The following is a 23,176-nucleotide window of genomic DNA, read 5'->3' on the forward strand; positions in this document are numbered from 1 at the left end:
ATGGGTTGGTCTGTGTCTCCCAGCGCATGCAGCTGTCAGACCTGGCCTTGCGTTTGCTGGAGACCAGGCAGATGGCAAATGGTAGGGTGAGACCTGCCAGGCATTGCGGAGTCCGGGCTTCTGGAGGTGTTGGCTGCATCTCTTACTTGTGTCCCATCTCTGATATGGGCCTGGGAATACCATCCTTCTCTTTGAAGTTGAAACCTTTCATGGCTGGGCTCTTTTTTTATTTCTCTTCTTCTTTCTGGGGTGTGTTTTTTTATGAGCAAAACCAGTTTGGCTTTTTGTATTCTCCAGCAAAGTGAAGATATTGACATACTCATTTTCCTCTCTTCATAGAAACATTTTTAAGTACCATGCGATTCAATTAACTTGGAATGGAGAAGCATAGTAGGGCAAAGGCTCTCCTTGAGGAGAAAATATAGCTCTAATAACTAGGAATCTGGCTTTTATTGGCTAGTAAAATTAAGAATGTAACACTGAGCATGCTCAGGTTTTTGCACTAAGCGTCTTAAAGGCATGTGTTCTGTCAGTTTATGCACTGTTAACTAACTGCAAACCTCTTTAACAGCTCCTCTACACTGCTGGAAAATCCTGAGGCAGGACAAGGGCAAGTACTGCTGTCATGCCTGATGACTGATGTTGTAAATGGAGTGAGAAAGGCCCTTGAAGGGGAAGCCATCAAAGCTGACCTAGTGGGAAAAGAGTGCAGGGACAGGTTTCCTCTCAGAGCATGCCAAGAGAGCCAGGCTTGGATGCATATGGGGCTCTTTCCAGTTTTGGGAAGGTGCAAAGTGATGCGCTGTGGAAGGAATGGCTCCAAAATCATTAATTAAAGACTGCCCTTCTGGTGCACCTTATGACCAAGTTACTGTTAAGAATAAGGTTTTGCCAGGACTTGAGCTCACTTCATGCAGACTTCTGATGTAGAGTAGATGCTCGGGAGGACTGTGAGCAAGAAAAGGCTGTGAAATACATAGTTTACAGGGATTAAAAATTGCAAGTACAAAAATATTTTTTAAAAATAATGTGGGGATAGTAGATTTCCCTGTGCTCTCCTGCTCTTACCCTGAACTCCAAGGAGTGAGTGCACTGTAATTTTGAAATGGGAAACATTCCTGCCAGCTGTGAAGCAGAATGATGGCCTTTAATTAGATGAGAAACAAGAAAATGCAATTGAACAAATAGGCTTTCAGTGAAGAGAAAGAAAGTGGCATTAAACATCATAGGAGGGGGTAGGTGCTAGCCCACTGGTAGCATCTGTATCCGTCCTTGTTCAGATAACTGAACTAGATGATTTGTACATGGAAAACTGCAGAAATCATAACACAAAGGGGCTCATTAGATGGGTCTTCTTGAGTAACAGGGTAGCTTGATTATATGTTTGGGAAAGACGGGAAATAAACAGGAAAATCTGTTCCCTCTGGTTGGCCTCACTTAATGCATCGTTCCTTTTGTCTCTGCAGGTTGAGGACATTTGGGACCTGCTCGGTGGAAGCGGCCATGTCGCGAGCAACTCACCCACCAACCTTCCCAGTGAGCTTCCAACTCCTGGGCGTTGTGCTGGTGTTGCTGTTCCATGCAGATGGCATACGTGCAGAAAGCCCCAGCGAACTGCCTGTGAATGACACTGAGGAGTGCACTGGCTCATACATCTGCAAAAAGGGTGTGATTTTACCAATATGGGAACCCCAAGACCCCTCATTTGGTGACAAAATTGCTCGGGCAACAGTGTATTTTGTAGCGATGGTGTACATGTTCCTGGGAGTATCTATCATAGCTGACCGCTTCATGTCTTCCATCGAAGTCATTACATCCCAAGAGCGGGAAATAACCATCAAGAAGCCCAATGGCGAGACCAGCAAAACCACAGTGAGGATCTGGAACGAGACCGTTTCCAACCTCACACTGATGGCCTTGGGCTCATCTGCCCCTGAGATCCTCCTGTCTGTTATTGAAGTTTGTGGCCATGGCTTCACAGCAGGGGACTTGGGGCCAAGCACAATTGTGGGGAGTGCTGCATTTAACATGTTTGTCATCATTGCAATCTGTGTTTACGTTGTTCCAGATGGAGAGATAAGGAAGATCAAGCACTTGAGAGTGTTTTTTGTTACAGCGGCCTGGAGCATCTTTGCCTACACTTGGCTTTACATTATTTTATCTGTGTCTTCTCCTGGGATTGTAGAGGTTTGGGAAGGCTTGCTCACCTTCTTCTTCTTCCCCATCTGTGTGGTGTTTGCCTGGATAGCTGATAGGAGGCTTTTATTTTACAAGTACGTCTACAAGAAATACCGAGCTGGCAAGCAGAGAGGCATGATCATTGAGCACGAGGGTGACCGGCCCTCCTCCAAAGCTGATATCGAGATGGATGGAAAGGTTGCTAATTCTCATGTGGAGAACTTTTTGGATGGGACACTGGTGTTGGAGGTGGATGAGAAGGACCAGGATGATGAGGAAGCCAGGAGGGAAATGGCTAGGATCCTGAAAGAGCTGAAACAAAAGCACCCCGACAAGGAAATTGAACAGCTTATAGAGTTGGCTAACTACCAGGTCCTGAGCCAGCAGCAGAAAAGCAGGGCCTTTTACCGCATTCAGGCCACTCGGCTCATGACAGGAGCTGGTAACATCTTGAAGAGACATGCTGCAGACCAGGCCCGTAAAGCCGTCAGCATGCACGAGGTCAACAGTGAGGTGGCAGAAAATGACCCTATCAGCAAGCTCTACTTTGAGCAGGCTACTTACCAGTGTCTGGAGAACTGTGGCACTGTTGCCCTGACCATCATTCGCCGAGGAGGTGACTTGACCAACACGGTGTACGTTGACTTCCGGACAGAGGATGGGACGGCCAATGCTGGCTCTGACTATGAGTTCACTGAAGGGACAGTGGTCTTCAAGCCTGGAGAGACCCAGAAAGAAATCCGAGTTGGCATAATCGATGATGACATATTTGAGGAGGATGAGAACTTCCTGGTCCATCTCAGCAACGTCCGTGTGAGCATTGAGGCCTCAGATGAGTGCATTCTTGAAGCTGGTCGTGTCTCAACACTTGCCTGCCTGGGATCACCATCTACTGCCACCGTCACCATCTTTGACGATGATCATGCTGGCATCTTCACCTTTGAGGAGCCAGTAACACATGTCAGTGAAAGTGTGGGGACCATGGAAGTGAAAGTGTTGCGAACCTCTGGTGCACGAGGAAATGTTATTGTGCCCTACAAAACCATTGAAGGCTCAGCCAAAGGTGGAGGAGAGGACTTTGAAGACACCTGTGGGGAGCTGGAGTTCCAGAATGATGAGATAGTGTAAGTGAAGGTTTTATTTGTTACTTACGGTCTCTGGTTCTCCTGAAATTGAATGCACATGGCTCCCAGAGTTGCACTGGAGGTGTTTGGGTGCCAGCACATTGCAGTAAGCCGTGGATGGCCTTATATGCTTTGGAGAGCCTGAAATGATGTGTTCCTGCCTTGCTAACAGACCAGAGAGTGATGCCTGCTCAGGGACACTCTACTCTTCCAGCAGCAGGGAGGTGGGACTGGTTTGCGAGCCCAGCCTCCCACACCCTACCCATGTGCTGAGCAGATCTCTGTAGCCTCTGTTCTACAGTGGCGCAGACAACAAAACAGAGCTGGCTCTTACCGCCCAATCACAAAGGGCCTAAACTGAGTGTATGAATTGTGGTACCTACTTCCCCTTGCCTGTTGAGGGTCAGGTCATCTGGGACTGGGCCACAGCCTGTTCCACTGATGCTCCATTCAGGGCTTTGGTGAAGGTTACTTCACCTCCTCCTAAATGCTGCAGGCCTGGGTCATTGTCCAATACATGCCCTGAAAAAGTATTGTCATGCAGAGAAGCCTCATGGTTAGGATGCAACTGCAGCCACATTTGTCTGCTTGCAAATAAAAAAGAGACTGGAAGCTGTTGGAGGCTACTCCTGGGTGTTGCTAGGTGGATGGTGGAAAAATCATTAGTGCTGTAGCCTTCTTTATTACATTATATGGACAATATAAATTAGCCCAGTAAATCATAGTAGAAAACATCTATCCTTGGGTATGTCATGAAGAAACTTCCTTGCCCAGTTGCAGGTCTGGGAGGAACAAGGTTGAGAGTTGCATTGTTCTAGCCTCAGGCTCTTCCTACAAGTGAAGTCTCTGTCTGTAGATCAGTCTCTGCCAACCGCAGACTATGTAGCACAAAACCACTGTGTAGAACTTGGAGCACTCACTGATAAAGGGCACTGCTATGTAAAGGGAGAGCTAAATGTTGGCTTGGGTGTTGCATATCATACATCTGGTCTCTTAGGAGCTGCGCCAGACCCATGATGGGTGCCGAGAGTGGGCCTTATGTTCTGCCTATTACTTGTATCTGTTCCGTGTGCACAGGGAGAATGAAGCAAATGAGGGAATCATAAAACTCCTTTAAGCAGGGAAAGTAGAAAGAAAAAAGTGATTTGTAGTTCTCAGGCAGGGTATTAGACCAGCTGGGGTTTGGCCTTCTCAGGAAAAACTGAGCAAGAACTTCACAGCTCCAGCAACCTGGAGACCAGAACACACATGTTGCTTACACAAGGGTCGAGAGCACACAATGTGCCATTGTTCCTGCCTCCTGAATGATAACTGTAGTAGAGAGCTATGCAGTTATTTGATTATTATTTTTTTTTCATTCTGGTAGAAGTAGGGAGTTGTCTGCAGAGATGCAATGAAGTAGGCTATAAGGATATCCCCCAAAGGCCCTTTACTTTTTAACCAGGTCACTCAGCACTAGCAAAACTGGGCTATTGGCAGGAAGGCTTTGGTGTTTGATCTCAGGTCCCCTGGGATGTGACATGTTTACATGGCAGGCCAAACACATGGCCGCAGGCTCTGCAACTGTGCTCAGAGGGATTTGGGCTTCCCCCTTGTCTTGGATGCATCATTCTGGCCAGGATCTCTGTGCTGTCCTTCATCAAAGGCACATAGTTTCACCTGTGTCTGCGCTGCCTGTTGGTGTTCAGTCTGTGATGTGGGGTTCTGCAGTGGGACAGCGGTGCCCTCTCCTCGGCGTTGCACCGGGGCTCACTGTGCTGTGCCTACTGCCTCTGCTGGGGGCCTTTTCTCCAGTAAGCTGTTCAGTGCTGACTTTTGCCACCAGCCCAGTAACCAAGGGGTGTGCTGGAAATGGCCTGACCGCATCCTGTCGGAGCTGCTGCTGTCCTCCCAGGGCATGCTTGGTGTGCCCTCGCCACAGTGGCAAGCCTCCTCCTTCCTTTTGTTACTGGCTGTCAGCATGTGCACAGCAAGCAAGAAACGGGGGGAAACAGCTTTCTCGTAAAGCCAAGTGTGGTTTTTCTGTGCAGATGCCAAGGCATTGCCATCACCTCTCTCTTGCCTTTAAACTCCTGAAGTGAGAAGCACTTTAGGACTTCACAGACTAGAATAGATGAGGGTTTGGGTACTGGGGTGGGAGGAGGTGGTGACTGTAGGGCCATATGTTGACCAAGGGGCTTCCTCCATTCAGGTGGGAGAGGACATGCACATACCCGATTTTTCTGGGAGAAGGATGAAACTGGCTGTACAAATTGCAGTCTACTCATCTGTCTGAAAGGCAGTAGGTATTCATCTAAAACTTAGCTGCTACAGTCCATGTTCAGGCGTTGGATGGTACAATCTGACTTGCAGAAGATTTCTTGGAGGTCCATGCTTGCCTGGGCACAAGCTTAGGACAGCCCTGCAGCACAAAGGCAGCATGGTCCTGAAGCTGAGGTGCTGCTTACAGGAATCCTCTCTCAGAAGAATTTGCTCTAATGGGAATAAAGAAGATGTGCTGACACAATGTGTGGATTATAGAGCTAAAGCCTGTTTGCTATGTCATTGCTTCTTAGTGCTGTGCTTCAGCTAAATCGCAGCTATGTAGAATGGTGCAATTCCCTAGCACATTTGATTCAATAAAGTTCTAAAACTTCAGGTTTTCCCATGCTCTGGTGGCCAAGAGATGGCTTTGCTACCCTCTCTGAAGGTCTTTAGTGCCTCTTCAGCTCTGCCATTCTAGGCTGTATCAATCGGCTTGATAAAATCGAGTGAGATTTGTTTTTCTGGGTCACTAACAACAACGGTAGGGCAGTGCAGGGGGACACAAGGATGAAAGAAAACTCTGTACAAGCCTCTATTACTAGAGGGCTAGCTTGCTGGTAAGTCCCAGCAAAATTAGAAAGCACTGGGAGGGCCCTGATCTTCTGGAGACCTTCCTCCAGTTCCCAAAAGGCCCAGTTACGTAACATGTTTGTTTGCAGCATCCAGAGAGACTTCCCCATTTTGCCATCTGTTGATGTCCCCTTTCCCAGAGCACACAAAATAGCTGTGTAACTGCTGAAACCATGCCACTCCTGTGCATTTAAACGAAGATCTCATTCCAGTGCCACCAAAAGAGATGTATAATGGAGAACATGTTGGTCCTCCCATGGAACATTTTATCCCAGCACTCTTGGAGTGATACTTTTCTGCTCCTTGATCCTCAAGCACAGCTTGTGTGCTTAATGGGTGCATGTTGGCAAGTGAAAGAAACAGCATTTAAATGTGTTTTGCAAAGGGGGTTGCACAACAGATTGTTCGAAGTGGTGTGAGAAAGCTAAAGATGTCTGACTCGGGTCTCAGCAAGGTCAGTCTCAGTGATGCGGCACAGGTACCTAGGGCTCTGAGACATCGGTGTAGGACAGGGTGCTATCATTTAAAGTGTAAGAGACAGCCTTCCCTCTGAGGCCATCCTCAATAAGGTGACTCCAGCCTTGTCTTGCATCTCCATTAGTGATTAAAGCTTTCGTGATGAGAACGTGGAGAAGATGTGTAGTTGCTGGCTCTTCCCGCCCACCCGTCTATCACAGCTATTGTGATCATAGAAGAGGTCATTAGTTCATCTAGCCAGAGTATTTTTATCTCTTGACCGAATGCCAGCCTCCTATCTTAGCGGAGGAAGCAATCCTCCCCTCAGCTGATGGGATCTCTTCTTGCTGTCTTGAAACATCAGGAGGGGTAGCTCTTCCAGATGTGACTGCAAGGGTAACAAAAACTGTGTGTTCTTTCATGTTCAAAATATAGTAGTCTTTCTAGAGATAACATTGCAACTAGAGACCTATTACAATCTGCATTACAGAAGTCTGCACCCACACCCCCCAAAAGAAAAGTTTTTACTGCCTTAATAAGTCAGTGAGGAAGATGGTACACACAATTATATGGATAACCGATTAAACTGGCATTTCACCTCTGCAGTTATACCTGTCAATGCATGGAGAATCTTGTGTCAATAGATCTTGCTGTACATAATATATAGTTTAGCTGTTTTTATAAAATCTGTCTGCTGCAAGTTTAGGAAGTGACACTCTTGGCTCATTGAATTTGACTTGTCCAAGCCAGCTTTGGCATTTCTCTGGAAGCATAAATCTAGGAGCCAAATGCTAACAGTGACACAAACATGAGCTAAATCCTCTGATTTTTTTAGGAAAAATGTCCCCAGAGACCACATAGCCTCCCTCCCAAGAGCCCTTTAAAAATGTCAATGTCAATAAGCATAGATTGTGGCAGGGGGGGAACCAAGTAATACCATAGTACTGCTTTTTTAAGTTCCCCTTTTCTTTTCCAAAAGAAGTTCTATGAGGTATTTCTAAAGAAACAGCAAAAATAAACTGACTCAGACCTGGGACCTCTCTAGCTCAGTCTTGCACCCACGGCCTGCAGCTTCAGAGAAAAAAATGAAACCTTCATAGAATAGAATGTTTTGGGTTGGAAGGGACCCCTAGAGGTCATCTAGTCCAAACCTTGCAGTAGGACACAGTCAAAGAGCAGAGAGTCTTCTGATGTGGCAGAGACACCACTGTAATCCATGTTGAAAGTGTAGCAAACAAACTTTCCCCTTTTCACATTTCATCATTGAACAGGTTATCTCTCTCTTTGTCTGTCCCACTTTGTTTGCGTGCGTCAGTGTGCATCCCTGGCCTCATAAGACCTGGCTTGCACAGTGTTAATGTCTGGAGGCACAGTGTGAGATATCAAAACAGACCAAACAAAGATTAAACTCTTATTTAGCCTGCTTCCACTGCCCAATTTGGGTTTTAGAGCATGTTTTCCCCTTTCCACTGGCAGTCTCTCCTGGCCCAATGGGACTTGCAGGCAGTTCAAATATGGCCACCAGGACCTACGTCCTGGGTCCTTGGCAGGAGCGCCCAGTGCCCTGGGTCCATCTTATGGGAGGTGGCCCTGGCCAGCTGAGAATGAGTGTTGCACCAGGCTGGGGCATGGCATGGGGGCCTGTTTCCCTTTCCAGGGGAGTTTTTTGAAGGAGAAATTCCTTTAGCTGAAATGCATCATTGCTTCGGGTCCTGCAGGCTAAAAGCTGGTTGTCCCCTCTTCAAGGGGGGAAGATACAACTATAACAGGGTGAGCTGTCTTGTCTTTTTTCTCTCTTAGTTCACACAATGAACGTTCTTTCCTGAACACTCCTAAAATGTTAGCTTTAGTATCTCCCAGCCATGTGCATCTCTCTGAAACTTCTGTGCTCTTGTCTCGGTTGCACTGGACAACCTCCACATTTCTGTTAGGGGACAGCAAGGAAATAAGGCCACACAGTGTTCACAGAGATTCCCTTTCCTCCTGTGCCCAAGTGCCTGCAGGTGCTCACCATTGTCCTGTGCACACAGACTGGGCAGCAAGTGACACAGACGTGGTGTGTACTGAAAAAAAATCATTTCCAGGTGCCATGTCAGGTCTCAATCCTGCAAAGCTCATATTCACCACTGTGTCTCTAAGTGTCTTATGGCCTGATCTGGTCCTCTCCTCCCCAGAGTAAGGCCAGCGGGTGTGCTCCTGTGGCATGTCATCATGGTGGTGCGGGACAAGTCCTGCCCACAGCTTGCTTGGGGAGGGTGAGCACGGGATGCAGTCTGTGCTGTTTGCCCAAATAAGTCATGAAATCTAGGAACTCGATGTGATGATGTCCCCCATGGAGGGGATTAGACAGCGAGGCTGTGTTACTGGATGAAGCAAGTTGTGCCAACATATCACTGGGGGAATGGCGGGGAGAAGGGTGAGGATAAGAGTGGTTAGCTCTCGCTGAAAACTGACACAGTTTTTGTCCTTGAAAAAACCAATGTTTCCTTATTTGTAATGAGCTGTTGTTGGCAATTTACTGCTGCCAGCTGCATCTCTGTGGTTGATTAAGGGAGCTTGGATCTTAAATATGTAATAACTCTCTGAAAGCCATTGAGAGGCAGTTATTAGCTTCATCAGGGCCTGTGTACACATCCGCTGTGCTCCTTTATGAAAAGGCTACCTATTAAATGCATTGTAGTAATTTATAAAACACGGGATCTAGGCTTGTTTTAAGAAATTAAAGCAGCAACGCTAGCGAAGCTTCTTCAGCTCTTGCTGGGGAGACAAGAGTGGGGGATAGGAGAAGCCCTCTCCTCCTTTGCAGACTCTCTTCTTTCCCTGGCACGTGCTTGAGCACCACTGGCAGGAGTATTAGCACCACCTGTGATACGCAGGTCTTGTCAACAGAGCAAGGGTCTGTTCCTCTCCCTCCTCCGCACATGGGATCCTTTACATGGCAAATCTTTGAGCAGGGAGAGGTAAATAGTTGGTACGCAGGACCCTGATGTAAGTGCTGAGTTCAAGTTGTGCATCTGCCTTGGGAATAGGCTTCTTTCCTCTGACAGTTTGCCCCCAGGTTTGACCTCAGTGGGTGGCACTAAGTAGTTTTCTTCCAGCAGCAGGGCTGAATTTGTGGGCTCAGAATGAGGGCGACAGAACGAAAAGCAGACAGCTGACCACAGCCGGCATCCAAGCATCTGTGCAGATGGGCAGAGAAACATCTGCTCTCATCCAAAGCCAAAGAGAGGAGAAGCTGGACCTGGCAGACAACTGGCTGAGTCAGAAACAGACCCCCTCCGGGGGGAGAGGCTGAGCCCAGAGGCATCGTCCCACACGCTGCGGGCGGACGGAGCGCTATCGGCCAGCTCTCTGCTGGCAGGGGGCATGTGATGTCGCTCTGCCCTTGGCAGGCTTGCGTACCAGAGGTGATGTCTGGCTCTGCCTTGTACATGTCCCTATGGGCTTTGCTCACACCAGGGACAAAATAGCATATTCACTAGCAAGGACATGCACATCACTGCAGTGCAAGGGGAAAGGCACCTATGCTATCCCTTGTCTCTGCTCCTTCCCCTGTTCTCCAGCACAGTAGGGTAACTGTGTTAGCTTAACCTTCACTGTCTGGTCTTGCTGAACCACCTGTACTTCTACAGTAAGGAGCTTTGATTAAAAGTTAGGCTTTCGCAGCCACAGTGTTTGTGATGGCTGGGTGCGTGGCCTAGCTGCACTGGTACTGGTGAGTATATTCTCTGCTTTGCAGTCTCAGGCACGGTTGGAGTTAAGGTCAGCCCTCTCGAAGTCATAAATGCCATTTAGCCTAAGGACATCTTGGGAGATATCAAAAACTCTACTAATAATGTTTCTGACACTGACATTGGAGGCATTGCGCTGGTTTCCAAGAATGGCAATGCTGGATCCTGGGTCACAACAAATAATAACGGCATTCTCTGTTTTAAAAATATCTTAGCGTAAGAGAGAAAATATTCCCACTGCTGTGCAAGTAAGAGGGTGACCAGCATGTGCCTCCTCCGTCCAGTCCCTATATGGTTCCATTTCCCTAGTGTCTGGACACAATCAAAGTAACAATAAAATGTGTCTGGCAATGAGAAACAAAGCAGTAACAAAGAACGGGGGCACAGACTAGATCCCTGTGAACTGGGTGCTGGGAGGAGAGAGATGGAGCTGATGGCATATGCCTGCCCCAACAGAGCAAAGTCCTTTCCAGGGGAAGGTCCTCTGATTGCAGATGCTCTCAGGTGGCTGAGGACAGGGGCAGAGATGGGCTGAGTGGAGTCCAGTGCAGCGACACTACCTCTGGGTTTTTTCTAGAGGTGGTTTAAATTTTATGGCATTGTGAGGAAGCTTCTTTGCTTTTTGGAGTGCTTGAGTGATTCCTCTGGTTATTTGCTCTTGTTAGAACAGTGGTGTGTGGTAGTCACACACTGCGCTATTTTGGGGTCATGCGATGCGGCTCTAAATTAACCACAGGCCCAGTACGCCCTGAGGAGAGCCTTGTCCCAGAGGCCAGATGCACTGTCACCAGGTGACAAAGCTGTGGTCTTGCTGGCTGGGATTTAAGAAGGACGTGAAGTTTCTTGCTGAGTCCAAAACAAAACAAAACAAAAGGATTTATTTGCGCTGAGTTCTTTTCCAAACTCTGTTGCTTGCTTCCAGGAGAACAAAATAGTTATATGTTGGGCATTTACTAACAATTTGGAGTAGAAATATATTGATCCGTTAAAGCGCTCACCAGCCCCTCAATCTGCCCAGGCAGCCTCTCAGCTTTACAGCGCTGATGGCTCAGCTCCTGGGCCTCTGCAGGCGTTTCCCCGTCCTCCCGTCTCATGTGGCCTTGGCTCTACCGTCCTCTGACCCAAGACCGTACTTGTGCAGCCCGAGCGCTCCTCTCGCCAGAGCTGTGACAGATGACTTATCCTGGCATGCCTTTAGATATGGGCAAGAAACACGCCTGTCTGGAGACGGTGGACATTGTGGTCCAAGGAGCTGTGCGTCTGCAGCCGCCAGCCCTCCTTTCCCTCTCGGCAATGTCATTCTGCAGGCCGGGCTCCACTGTCCTAATACTGCACAGCTCTCACATGAATATGCAGCCCTGTCACAGCACATGAGGCAGAAAAAAAGTCTGTTCTGCAGGGAGTCTGGAAAAAATAGAGCTGCAGTGAGCAGGGGAGAGATGTGGTGGTTTCATTGAGAGCAGGAGGCTGGATCTGAGGTGAAACCTGTTGCTTTGGCTCAAGCAGGTGGGGAGCAGGTTTTACCTGGCACCAGAGCCTGCACAGGACTTTGTATTTGCTTAGTTCAGTAGATTTGCACTCACACTTTAGGTTTGGTTATTGAAATTTATGTTCCTCCTTAGCAACTGGCTATGTGATGGGATCTAGGGGGTTAAGACATCATTCCTACATAGGGTAAAAGTAGTATAAGCAAAGTCGATATTAATGCCCCAGGCACAAATGATCCTACCACAGGGGAAAGGGAGGGAAGTGTAACAGATTTACCTGACTCACAAGTTCTCCAGTGACCTGGAACTCAGAAAGAATCATACAAAAACCTGAAAATGGGTCAGTTTAGTAGGGAGGATTGTAACAGAGCAGCGTGGGAGTGTTGGGTCAGAGTCAGGCCGAGCTTGAACTGGACGAGAATTAGAGGGGAAGGAGATGTCCTGTCCATGCCTTAGCAGTGCGGAGGGAGAAGGGGAAGGGAGCTGAACAACAGATTCCACCAAGAAGCAGGTCCTTCTGTGGACGTCTCTGTTCATGAGGCCTGCAGGTATAGGACAGAGATGATGTAACCTACCTGTCCTCAGAGCCAGCGAGAATACTGAAATCTAGCCCCATGTTGTTAGGAAAATTCCCAAGGGGCTCTTAGAGCTGCTAGCAGTCCCTCTGCAAGGTGTCCTGGGCAATAGGTGAGATCTGCAGGCAAGCTCAGGAGCTGCCTTCAAAAGCAGCTCAGCCAGACTGGATCTGCTTCGGTACCTAAAGGAGCCTAGAATAAATCAGCACGTTATATGTAAGTACCTCAAAGATAACAAGGAGATGAATAACAGCCAGTATATATTTGTCAAGAACAAATCTTATCAAGCCAACCTAATTTCCTTTTATGCCAGCCTTTTGGGTAAGGGAGAAGCAGTGGTTGTCACATCACTCAGCTTCAGAAGGCCTTTCAGTGTTGCCTTGTTCAGTCTGTTGTAAATGGGCCACTGGGGTGATGGGGTCAAACTTGTCTGGAAGGAGAAACATGGCACTGGATGGGGGTGAAACGGTGGATTGGTCTGAACGAGAGCTTGTTAAGTGTGGAAAAGAGAAATTTGGTGTTTAAACTTTCAGATAGAAAGAGTGGAGAGGCTGGAAGCATTAGTGAAGGTAGGATGGGGACTTACAGAGATGGGGTTGGAGACAGCCTGAGCAGAAGCAAGACACTGCAAAGTGTTTGTGCAAGAATAGACATAAGCACAAATTCAAGTGGGAGGGGAACGACCGAGTCAGGGGGTGCCATTGTGACCCAGCAGCCAAATCTGAGCTCACAGCGTCATGCTCTTACAATGAATGAGAGAGACGTCATCCTGAAGATATTCATGAGGAGTGCAGCCATCCTTACGCTCTCTCAGAAGAAGTTGGGAAGAGTCCAACGGAAAGCACAGAAAATGATTGGTGGTCTGAGAAATGTGACCAACGGTGAAAGACTGTGAGAACTAGGGCCATTTAATTTGGAAAGTATTTTAGAAAGACACAGGCATAGGCAACGTCTAAGCCTTGTGCTATGTGAAGGGCAATAAGATATTCTTTGTGTCTGCAAGGTCTTGAGGAAGCAACAGAAGCAATTCAGAATACACAGGAGGGAAAATTTCCTCCTAGTACAGATGGGTCCACTCAGGAGTAGCTTGGAGGAGTGGGTGACCTTTGTCAACAGCACAGGACAGCTTAGAGACACTGTTCAAAAATTTACTGAAGATATCAGGTGTATTGTCTCTTTTAGGGCAGGATTAGTTCAGATGAGGTCTTGGGAAGTCTTCCTCTCCTGTTGTTATGTGCTAGCCAGGCAAAGCATTCATGATGCGAGTTGTACATCAGTCAGGTGGCCTCTGTCCTGCGTGGTCTTCTGCAAATGTGTGATGGGGTAACATGCAAAGCAACCTACAGATGGAGCAGAAAGACTAAATGCGTGCATGCACATGCAACCTTCAGAGCTTCCCTGTGGCCACCCAATCTGCGCTCTGCTCACAATGGATATCTGGGACAGGGCCAGTGCTCGCCTGCTGTCTGTCTCCTTTGCTAATAATTAGATGCAATCCAAGCTTCCCTGCAGGAGGGCCCTGTCCCCATGGGGGAAGAAGCAAGGCTGCACAGATTAAGGAAGCTAATTAGAGGGGAAGAGAGCATTGGTACTGAAGCCCCAACAGTAAACTTTGAAATCTAGATAAGGGAGCAGTATTTAATTATATACAATTAAAACACCGCATCTCAGCCCCCTGAGAACTGGCAATCTTGGAAAGCTCTCACAAAGGTGCTAATGAACAGATCCGAAGGCAGCAGTGGGCTAGGGGCTGTGCTTATTAAACTTCATCTGGGAAACACATCTGAAGAGAAGAGCTAGGAAAATTCCCTTGGACCACTGACTCCTTATTTCTGTGTGGTGTCCTCTCCCAGAGCAGGCAATGGGGACCCAAAGCCACTGAGAGGGAGAGTGCTGTGTTCTTCCATGCAGCTGGGCAGACACCATTGCAGACACCTATGTAAGCAGAGGCTATCCTGAAAATGGAGGGGAAATCGGAGAGGGTTGTAAATACTTGGCCTGAGGAAGAGAAACAGTCTTTGTTCCCTTTTCTCCCAATGCACAGGAGACAAAGCTCCTGCCCCTGTGCCTGCCAGCCAGGGGCCTCCTGGTATCCCCAGGGAGCACCAGCCCGATGTTCCCCTTTGCTCCACAATTCTGCAAAGTTATCTCAGGTTGTTTTCCCACAAGTTTGCTCTAGCCACTAGAGCAGCCACTTCCCCTCCCTTCTCCTTTGCCACAGCACATATATAGCCCTTGACTTTTGATCCTTTAGCCTGCCCTCTCCAAGCCAGGAGAACAGTTTAATTTCCCTGTAAAGTGCCTGCCTTGTGTTCAGACATTCACTGTTGCGCTGTGTCAGCTGAGCCAGCAAGCTTTGTGGACTGCAGCAGTAGCTTTTACCCCATATCTACTTCTCGGTGTTAATGTAATAAAACCATGATGAGGGAAAGCTTGGATGGATTCGTATCATCTGGCAGAGTAGAACTGCAGAACCAGCCTTAAGTTTTCCAAAATTATTCTTCCTCAGCAACTTCAAACCCTTAAGAAAGGGTTTAGTTCAGCCTTGGGTGCCAAAGGAGGTGGTGCCTGTTTTAATTTGTAAATATAAAGTGCCCAAGGTCTTCTACCTCCTGAAGGCAGTAACTTTGCAAAGTGAAAGCAAAAGCCTAGAGCTCCTTCTCCTGCATCCTTGTCTCCTGGTGTTCCTCTTTTGCCTGGTCTTTGCCCCCACTTTCTTCTAGGTCCATGTGCAGAACCCATGAGTCTCATCTGCAATGTTGTCACAGACAGCTTCCCTGGTGATTCTGCTGCTTAAAATGTTACAAGACCTGAAAGTGATGCCAATGCCATTGAGGTTCATTTTATTTGCCTGAGCCTTTCCGGTGATGTTCTCTTCTGCTGTGCCAAGAGCTAAAGCCTCAGGGGGTTCTTCACTCATTGTGTTAGGTGAAAATTAAATTTCTTGTTGAATCCCAGAGCTCCAAGAGTTGGGGTTTTAAGAAGAATGCTGACTAGCATCTAGAGTGCCCTGTCTGGCCCTTGGTGTGCCAGGGGAGAATTTGCCATGCTTTGTGGGGAGAATTGTTCTCTATTGTCAGTCCTGCAGAGCTGGAAGGGAAGGTGGGAGGCTTAAGTTGCTTCTCAGTGCAAGTCTTCCTAAACCTAGTATGAATTAGCATGTTGGTCTCTTGCAAATATAGAAACAGATTTCTACAAAGCACTTGCTAATGAACCAAAACAGCAGTTTGTCCTTTCAGTGATTTGTAGGGAGTCAGTAAAAGACTCAACCTGGGGAGCTCATTACATCGCTAAAGCAGTGCATTTTTAGAGCAGATGCTGGGAAGCTGTTAGCTGCTGGCTGTGATGCAGGGCGAGAGGCTTGGCGGTGCTGGGAGGAAACCTGTGAGAGGAGACATCTGTCGCTTCCATGGGCACGATCACGGGGCTGGCTCGCAATGGGGGCAAGGCAGCCAGGCCATGCAGTTGGGGCGCAAGAGGTGCTGATTTCCAGTCCCCAATCACTGTAACCTCACGACCAGACTATAGGCACGCTGATATCGTGCTGGGGTCTCAGGTCTCAGGTGCAAAGTGGAGGAGAGGAGCGTCCATCACCAGTGAGAAGGGAGAGCCACAGCAGCCTACTTGGACGGTTAGCCATGCGCATGGCATAAACCAGAGACCTTTTGAAAAATACAGTCAGACTCTCAGGGCTTAAAACCCAGGCACTTAATCCTATACATCAAAGGGAGTGTGGCACTGCTCAGCCACTGCTGTGCTGCGTGGGCACAGGGCGTTTGTTGCCTTCAGCTGTTGCACAGCTCAGCTACAAAGCTAATTTGCACCACTGCCCTTTCCTCTTGGTGTGAGTACATGGACTTACACAGCAACTGTAGCCATCTCCAAAAGGGATGCATATACCTGAAGGCGCCCATATACCTAAAGGTTGCATAGGCCTATGCCTCAGGAATCAGAGTAGGTGAAAGACCAACCAGGGAAGTGCATGTACAGGGATGAAGTGGGGTAAGGTAAAAGAGAGGAGAAAATTGGTGATGATGGAAATTGGAAAAGGAGGAGTGGAAGGAAGACTGAAAGAGGGGCCAAAATCACAATGGTTCGTATGAGTGCTTCCTCTCAGCTGCTGGTGACCACTTCCAGAGCTGCAATGTGCTCAGGGCCCCTAGTTCAGAGGTCCCTAGTCCTATCAAAGTTTAGAGCAAGGTTTAGGCTGCTCAAGTTTGCAACAGCTAGTTGGAAAAAGCTGTTTGGCACTTGCTACAGAATGAGTTTGACATCCGTGTCTTAAGAGCATTGAGCTGATATTGCACAAGTTTCACCTTCAGTGTGCTTGCAGGGAGAGCCCTGGCTTGGCACTAGGCAGCAAAGGTAAAAGCAATGAGGAAAAGAGAATTCTTCTGGCCTTGCCAAGAAAAATCACTGTGCACGGGAAACAGAGAACTAAACCGATCTGAATTTTCCTGCTATTGGTCAGCCTTTTGGTGCCAAGGTGGTCACACCCTGTGTGGATGGGTACGTGCATGTGAGAGAGGGAAAGAAAAAAGGTAACATGAAGAGCTCCATGTTTAATACTGTGTTGATCCCTTGCCTCCCAGCTAGAGCAGAGGTTTAAAATTCCTTTGCTGGACATGAGGGGAAATGTACTGATCTGTGTGAACTTTATTTAATTAGGGACTAAAGCTTTACCTTTCAGGAAAGTTGCAACTGAATAAATTAGTTTGGAAGTCTGAAGAAATTAATTGAAGTTTGGGGTTGGTTTTTTTATTATTATTTACTGATTCACAGAGAATTCAAGTTGCATTTTGAACCAAACTTTCCTTCATTAACTCTGGAAACTTAAGCAGGGGATGGATTTCAGGCCAAGTGTTCTGAAAACCCCTGCTAACAGCAACTGTGGCAAAAGGTGAAGCAACAACACTTCAGCATCTCAATTTCTCTGTGAAAGCCAGTATGTTGAAAAGGTATATATCAAGTCAGGCAACTTGTGCAACAGCTCTTTGCAAGTAGGGATTTGCTTCTAGCACCCTACTTACGTGATGGAAAATCCTGCAAAGGAGCAGGTGGGAGTTGCAAAGCCACGTGCCAGCTTTGGACCCAGAGGTCAGCATGATGGTGGAGATCACCACCAGCAACCATGGGGAGTGGGGAGCAGTGCCTGCCCTCCAGTCCTTGCTGGGGTACAGCACCCTTTGATTTTGTGGCATGGGTTTTATTCATTTATTTCTTTTTGAGCTTAGACATGTGTACTAATTAGAGGAGAACTGCTGAGCTCTGCCAAAGCATTTGAACATGGGTAGCTTTAGGCTTGCATTTGGGTCATTAAAAATGAAGTAAAATGATTTTCTCTTTGCACCAGTTATTGTGAGCAGGGGCCTTGATTTGGCAGCAGTTATCTCCCCAACACCACTGCTCTAATGACTTCTAACGCAGAAAGACCAGTGTGTCATTAACACAATAGGGTGGTGTGAAGTTACTGTATGGAAAGGAGAGGCTGAGACAGACTAGTTTATGATGAGCTTGTAACAAACCCAGGACTAACTGGCTGAGTTTAAACCCTTGGGAGGCTGGAAGCCAAAACATTTACTGACCCATGAGGAAGCCCTTCCCACATGGACATCCTTCTGAGGATGGGGGCATGGTGCAGGGTGAGCAAAGTGAGTCTGGAGACAGGCCAGCACAAGCATGGCTCTCTTCTCTTCCTCCCTTGGTTTCACCATCAGTCCCACTACAAAACAGCCTGGCACTTACAAGTAAGAGGATCCAGCGTAAGGATTTCTCTCTGGGTTTTGCCAGGAGAGGCAAAACGCAGGAGGGTGAAACCCTCCCAGGAAAACCCCAGCTCATATCTCCTCAGGATCTTCTCTGCCTATTGGTTCGTCCAAGCAGCCCAGGTGACCTTGACATTCAAATGAGGTTTTCTTCATCGCTCTATGGGACCTCTCTGCTGGCTGCATTTTGTTTGAGATGGAAGCTATAGATTTTTAAATGTAAATCATAGGCTTTAAAGAAAGGCTTGATCTCACAGCTGATCTAAAATACAAATAGGGATGTATGTCAAAGCTGCTAGAGATGGCCTGTGAAGGTCATTTGGCTTACCTCCCTGTGTGACAGGTTGTAGAGGCTTGTTGGTTGTCATTCATTCCTACAACAGCTGGAACTGGGCAAATGTTTGATTGAGGGTTTTTCCCCAGAAGTACCTCACTGCATTTTCTCCTCACAGTGAAAATGAGGAAAATTGGAAACTCCACAGAAGAGCAGAAATGTGTTTCATTTAAAAACCTGGGACAAAATAAAATGTCACCCATGCCTACTTCAGTCCTTCATGACAGAAATCCACATCACAGCACTATCACTGAGTGACCTGCAGAGCTGTACTGTGCTGGGAAGGTCCTGGGCCGTGACCCTGCTGTAGGGGTGCAGTCACATTGGTTGAGGTTCAATTGTGAGGGAGGTGGAGGTTTGCTTCCCCGCTGGGACAGGGGAAATGGCTCACATCTCTTCAGCTGCGGAACAACATTACCTTCCATTTCTTCTTCTGTCACTCTGTGCCCTGTAGCAGTGCTCTTCAAAGGTGGTTACAATGCAGGCATAAATAAAATTTAGCATGCCCTAGGACTACACATACCTGGAGCCATAACGGAAACCTTAATGAGTTAAATCAGAGCTTTTATTATCTAATTTCTCATTGTCAACCAGTTTCTCGCATCTCTGTAGATAATTGATATGGTGGAGAATAGGTCTTGCCTTCTGGAAGCTGGCTGCCTTTTGAAATGCTTCCATCAGAGATGTGTTTTTCAGGCTTGTACTTCTTCCTTCTCATTATCTTGTCAATGGGAGCTTTCTTTGCACTGATTCTGCAGAGTGGAGGAAGGAGAATTTATTGGCAGGGAACGTGAGGCTGCTTTGTCTTTGCTCTGTGGATGTGGGCACTGAGGCCTCCGGAGCAGCTCCTGCCGGGTGAGGGGAGAAGAATCCCCCTTTCTGCCAGAACAGTTGCAAGGGTGGCTGCAGCCTGGTAGAGGGAAGCCAGCTCAGCCACGGCTGTGGCTGAAAATCCCTTGAAGCATGAGGGTTAATCATCTGGCCACTGCTCCTGTTCATAGGCTCTCTTTCAGCAAAGGAGCTCTTTGCAAATCCCAAAGCTGTCTGCTGCAGACAAAGGCAGTGCATTTTTAAAGTCTAGAGGAGTATAAAAGACTGCAGATAAACCTGAAGAGTCTTCCCCAGTAGCTAAGCCCCTGGGTTATATCTGTTGAAATTGTTGAGAGAGGATCCAACAAATATTTCTAACACTCAGATTTCTGCCGAGGATGTTGCGTACTCACCTGAAAGAGCGTATATGGCTCTTGCCTGTCAGCTAGGGAGTGTAACTGGCTGGGTCGCAACTGCGTGAGTCTGCATGCAAATATCGCTGCTCTGTTTGGGGGTTTGGTCCTTTTCCTTTCCAACCTTGTGACTGGGCACATCTCACAGATGCATCTTCCTTTTCAGATCTGTCCTTCCACATTTCCTATCTGGTGTTTGCAAGCGCCACATGTTTGGTTGTGGCATGCAGGCAGGGAGCAATGCAGACCAGTGGTCAGAAGTAACCAGGTTTCTGAGGCGTGCAGAATGAAGACCTGGGGCAAAGTGGCTCTGGAGCACATGAGGAAGCCGGGAAGAGTCAGCAGGCACCAAGGTCTCTCCTCACCACACCTAGTCCTCTTCTGGGGTTGGAAAACCCCTTCTTCCCACAGAGACCTCTTGTCTTTCCTCATAGCATCCCTGTTTCCACCCCAGCCTCCCCTCTGTCCTGCCACGCCAGTTTCCTTTGCTCATCTTCTGAGTCTCCTGGGCTCAGGGGAAGAAGGCTTCTACCTTGCCTCAAACCAGGTGGGCCTGGGTCATCCTGCCCCAAAATGTGCTGTGGATTACTACACAGGCATGATGTTGCTCCTGCAGGCTCCTGGCAGAGAGAACTGTTGTCTGGTGGGCTTAGTCCTCAAGTGTCAAAAAATTAATCAATGGGATGTGTTTTACTGGGATCTAAATCAGGATGCCCCAGTGCCCTTTGGGCACCGGGATGAATGGTGGTGCATGTACATACAGCCTGGTGCTGCCTGCAGGATGAGCTCCTGCCACCAATACACCGGCACTGCTTGGATAAGCCAAATACGCACTGTGATACAGCCCACATCATAACTACCAGCAAAAGCTATTGGGGTTTGTGTTTCAAAATGCAGTTCTCAAGCCTGCATCTTCTTACTTGCTATCACTGCAAAGAGGTCTGTTGTGTCTGAGGGTTGTTCCCACCCTGTGAACTCACCGTTTGCTGTGGTGTAGCTAGCTGGCATTGCTGGTACCAGCTTTGGCACTGACTTGAGACCAAAATTTGGTTGCTTGGTGGGTTTGTGACCACACCCTGCTGAAACACAGCATAGGTTACAGAAAGAGAAAGAAAAGAGGATTTGTATTTAAATAGAAATGGTTCTTGTGGGTTTGTCACCACATAAGGCAGGGACATATGCAGAAATGAATTTGCTGCTGTTTGCCTAGTAACAATAAGCAGGCTGAGACAATATGTTAGATCTCACACAATGAAACATGACTTTTCTTTTATAATCTCTATTTTTTTTTACTTCAGATGGTCACTGCTGTTTCCCTGAAACTAAGTTGCAAGTAATGAATTGGGGGTGGGCGGGAAGGCAGTGCAAGAGGGAACTGGAATGACAAAGAAACAGGCTACCCCAGAGGCGCATGGGCTCACCTGCCCGTCAGGCTGCTTTATGAGATGTCCTATGCAGAGGCTGATCTCTTGATGAGGACCAAGCACTGTGAGCTCCAGCTCAAGGCTTACGCATGTTGGCGAGCTCACTTGACTGATTTGCGATTAATGTTACAGATGAGCTGTTAAAAGCCTACATGCAGCAGACTGAGCTAGCTCTTTGCTTTTGAGCATGAGTCCATCTCTGTGGTGGAGTGCATGTGCACAGCAGTGCCTTGGAGAGAGAAAGCACTTAATATCACAGGGACAAAGCTGTTGATTCTTCTCCCCTGGAAGGAAAACTTGCAATGACGGTTTTCAAGCCCATGTGTCTGTGAGCGTACATCCCTACTGTGTGTCTCACCTAAGAGGCAACGTCCCTGCCCTCCCAGCCACACAGCAAAGCCAGAAATAGTGGCTCTTCAAGCATCAGAGTAAACCTGAAAGCTGGGAGGTAGGCAACAGTTTGCAGGCCAAAGGGGAAGGGAGGACAGAGTTGACATCTGTGGTGTCAGGTTAGCAAATGCTTAGCTAAAAGCAGAGGAGAGCGACAAGAAAACATCACTGTCCCAGCCAGGCTCCAGTTTGTTAATCCCTGGGTAGTGAAGAAAGACCTTGTGCCAGGCCGTGTGCCCCAGACTGGGGGCATGGGCACCCCCGTGCTGTTGCTCCTGGCCAGGGAGGACAGGCAGCTACAGGAACGCGCCTGACATGTGAAGCACCTCTCTTGAGTAAAGCTCTGCAGCTTATTTCCTACTGCTGCAGAAGGACACGTGGGGGTTCTTAAAAAATATCGACATTTTAGTGGAAAATGTGGATTTTGCTATCAAAAGTACTGTTCCACAAAGGGTAAGTCATAGTCACTGTTAGTGTCTGAAGCAAAGCATTTAAATGCCTTGTGATTTTCTAGATCCATTTTCATGCAGGCGTTGTTTTTGCTCTCATTTCTGCAAGCCTGAATACCAAAAAACACCATTCCCCTGTTCGCCAGTGTCTTGTAAAATGCCCTGCCACTGCTTTGGTGGTGCTTTACTTCAAGAGTTCAGTGGGTCACTTGATGACTTTGTGGTAGTTAATAGCGCAGAACTATTATTTATACTTCAGAACTGCTGTCGTAGACACGCGAGGCCGGGGGACGTCTCTGTGCATTTCCAGCATGTTGCACCCGGTCGTACATGTGGCTGTGAGTGTGGCATGCTGAGACATCCCTGGGAGAACAGAGCTCTTCATGCAACAGCGTGACAATCGTGCTTCAAAGCTGATTGACAGTACGGGCTTGTTAACTTTACAGAGGTTAATGGATCTCATTGGTACCGCATGTGCAAGGATTGCTAGGGACTCAGCATCTTTTTCTCCCTTGTGTAGTTCTTTGACCATATATAGCCAAGGTATCAACTTACAGGCCTGGGGATTTCAGCTTTCTGTTTAGATTTTAGATGAAAGGCTGCAGTTGGAAGTGATTGTTATAAATATTTCCTGCTATCTGGTAGCAGGCTGACTTCAGCCCCTTCTAAGGAATTCATCACAATTATCCTTTGTAACAGCTGCAATGAAAACTCTGCTCCTGGCAAAGGCCGGTGAATGGAGCGTGCCCTCTGGCTGCCCCGGTGGGATGGGGCTGGCACTACCTGTTGGAGGGCTCACTCGCTGCCGAAGCCTCAGGTGAGGGCAGAGCAATGCTGCAAAGCCCGCTGCTGTGCTGCTGGCCTCTGCGCCCAGTGCTGCGGCAGTGTTGCTTTGCCGTGGGACCGCTGCTAGGGCAACACAAATGTATGATGTCACGCACTCCGGCAATGTTCACAAGCCAAAGACAGCATGTGCAAAGCTCATTGGGGATGTTTTTAGACCCTTCACAAGCACAAAAAGAGGGGAAGCTGCTGTTGCCTTTGCAGGCTCGAACCTGCCTGGCCAATTTTTCACCCTGCCTGGCAGGATGCTTCTGGCCAGAGTTTGGATAAGGGGCTGGTGGAGTGGCCAGGGCTGGGCCAGTTTGCGGAAGCTGGGGTTTGAA

The 23,176-nt window shown here is 47.9% G+C and overlaps 1 protein-coding gene across 1 annotated transcript in view; it reads left to right on the forward strand.

Moving 5' to 3' along the window:
- Positions 1 to 1,498: 1,498 nt before the first annotated feature.
- Positions 1,499 to 23,176, forward strand: part of SLC8A1 (solute carrier family 8 member A1) — a 108,868-nt gene continuing 87,190 nt past the window's right edge. The window contains exon 1 of the mRNA XM_009644295.2: positions 1,499 to 3,302. Within this exon, the coding sequence (XP_009642590.1) occupies positions 1,504 to 3,302 (1,799 nt within the window). The 5' untranslated portion in view covers positions 1,499 to 1,503. The remainder of the gene's footprint in view (positions 3,303 to 23,176) is intronic.

The sequence above is a fragment of the Egretta garzetta genome, unplaced genomic scaffold (assembly GCF_000687185.1).
Source record: "Egretta garzetta isolate BGI_Z169 unplaced genomic scaffold, ASM68718v1 scaffold360, whole genome shotgun sequence".
In the NCBI taxonomy this organism is placed as follows: domain Eukaryota; kingdom Metazoa; phylum Chordata; class Aves; order Pelecaniformes; family Ardeidae; genus Egretta; species Egretta garzetta.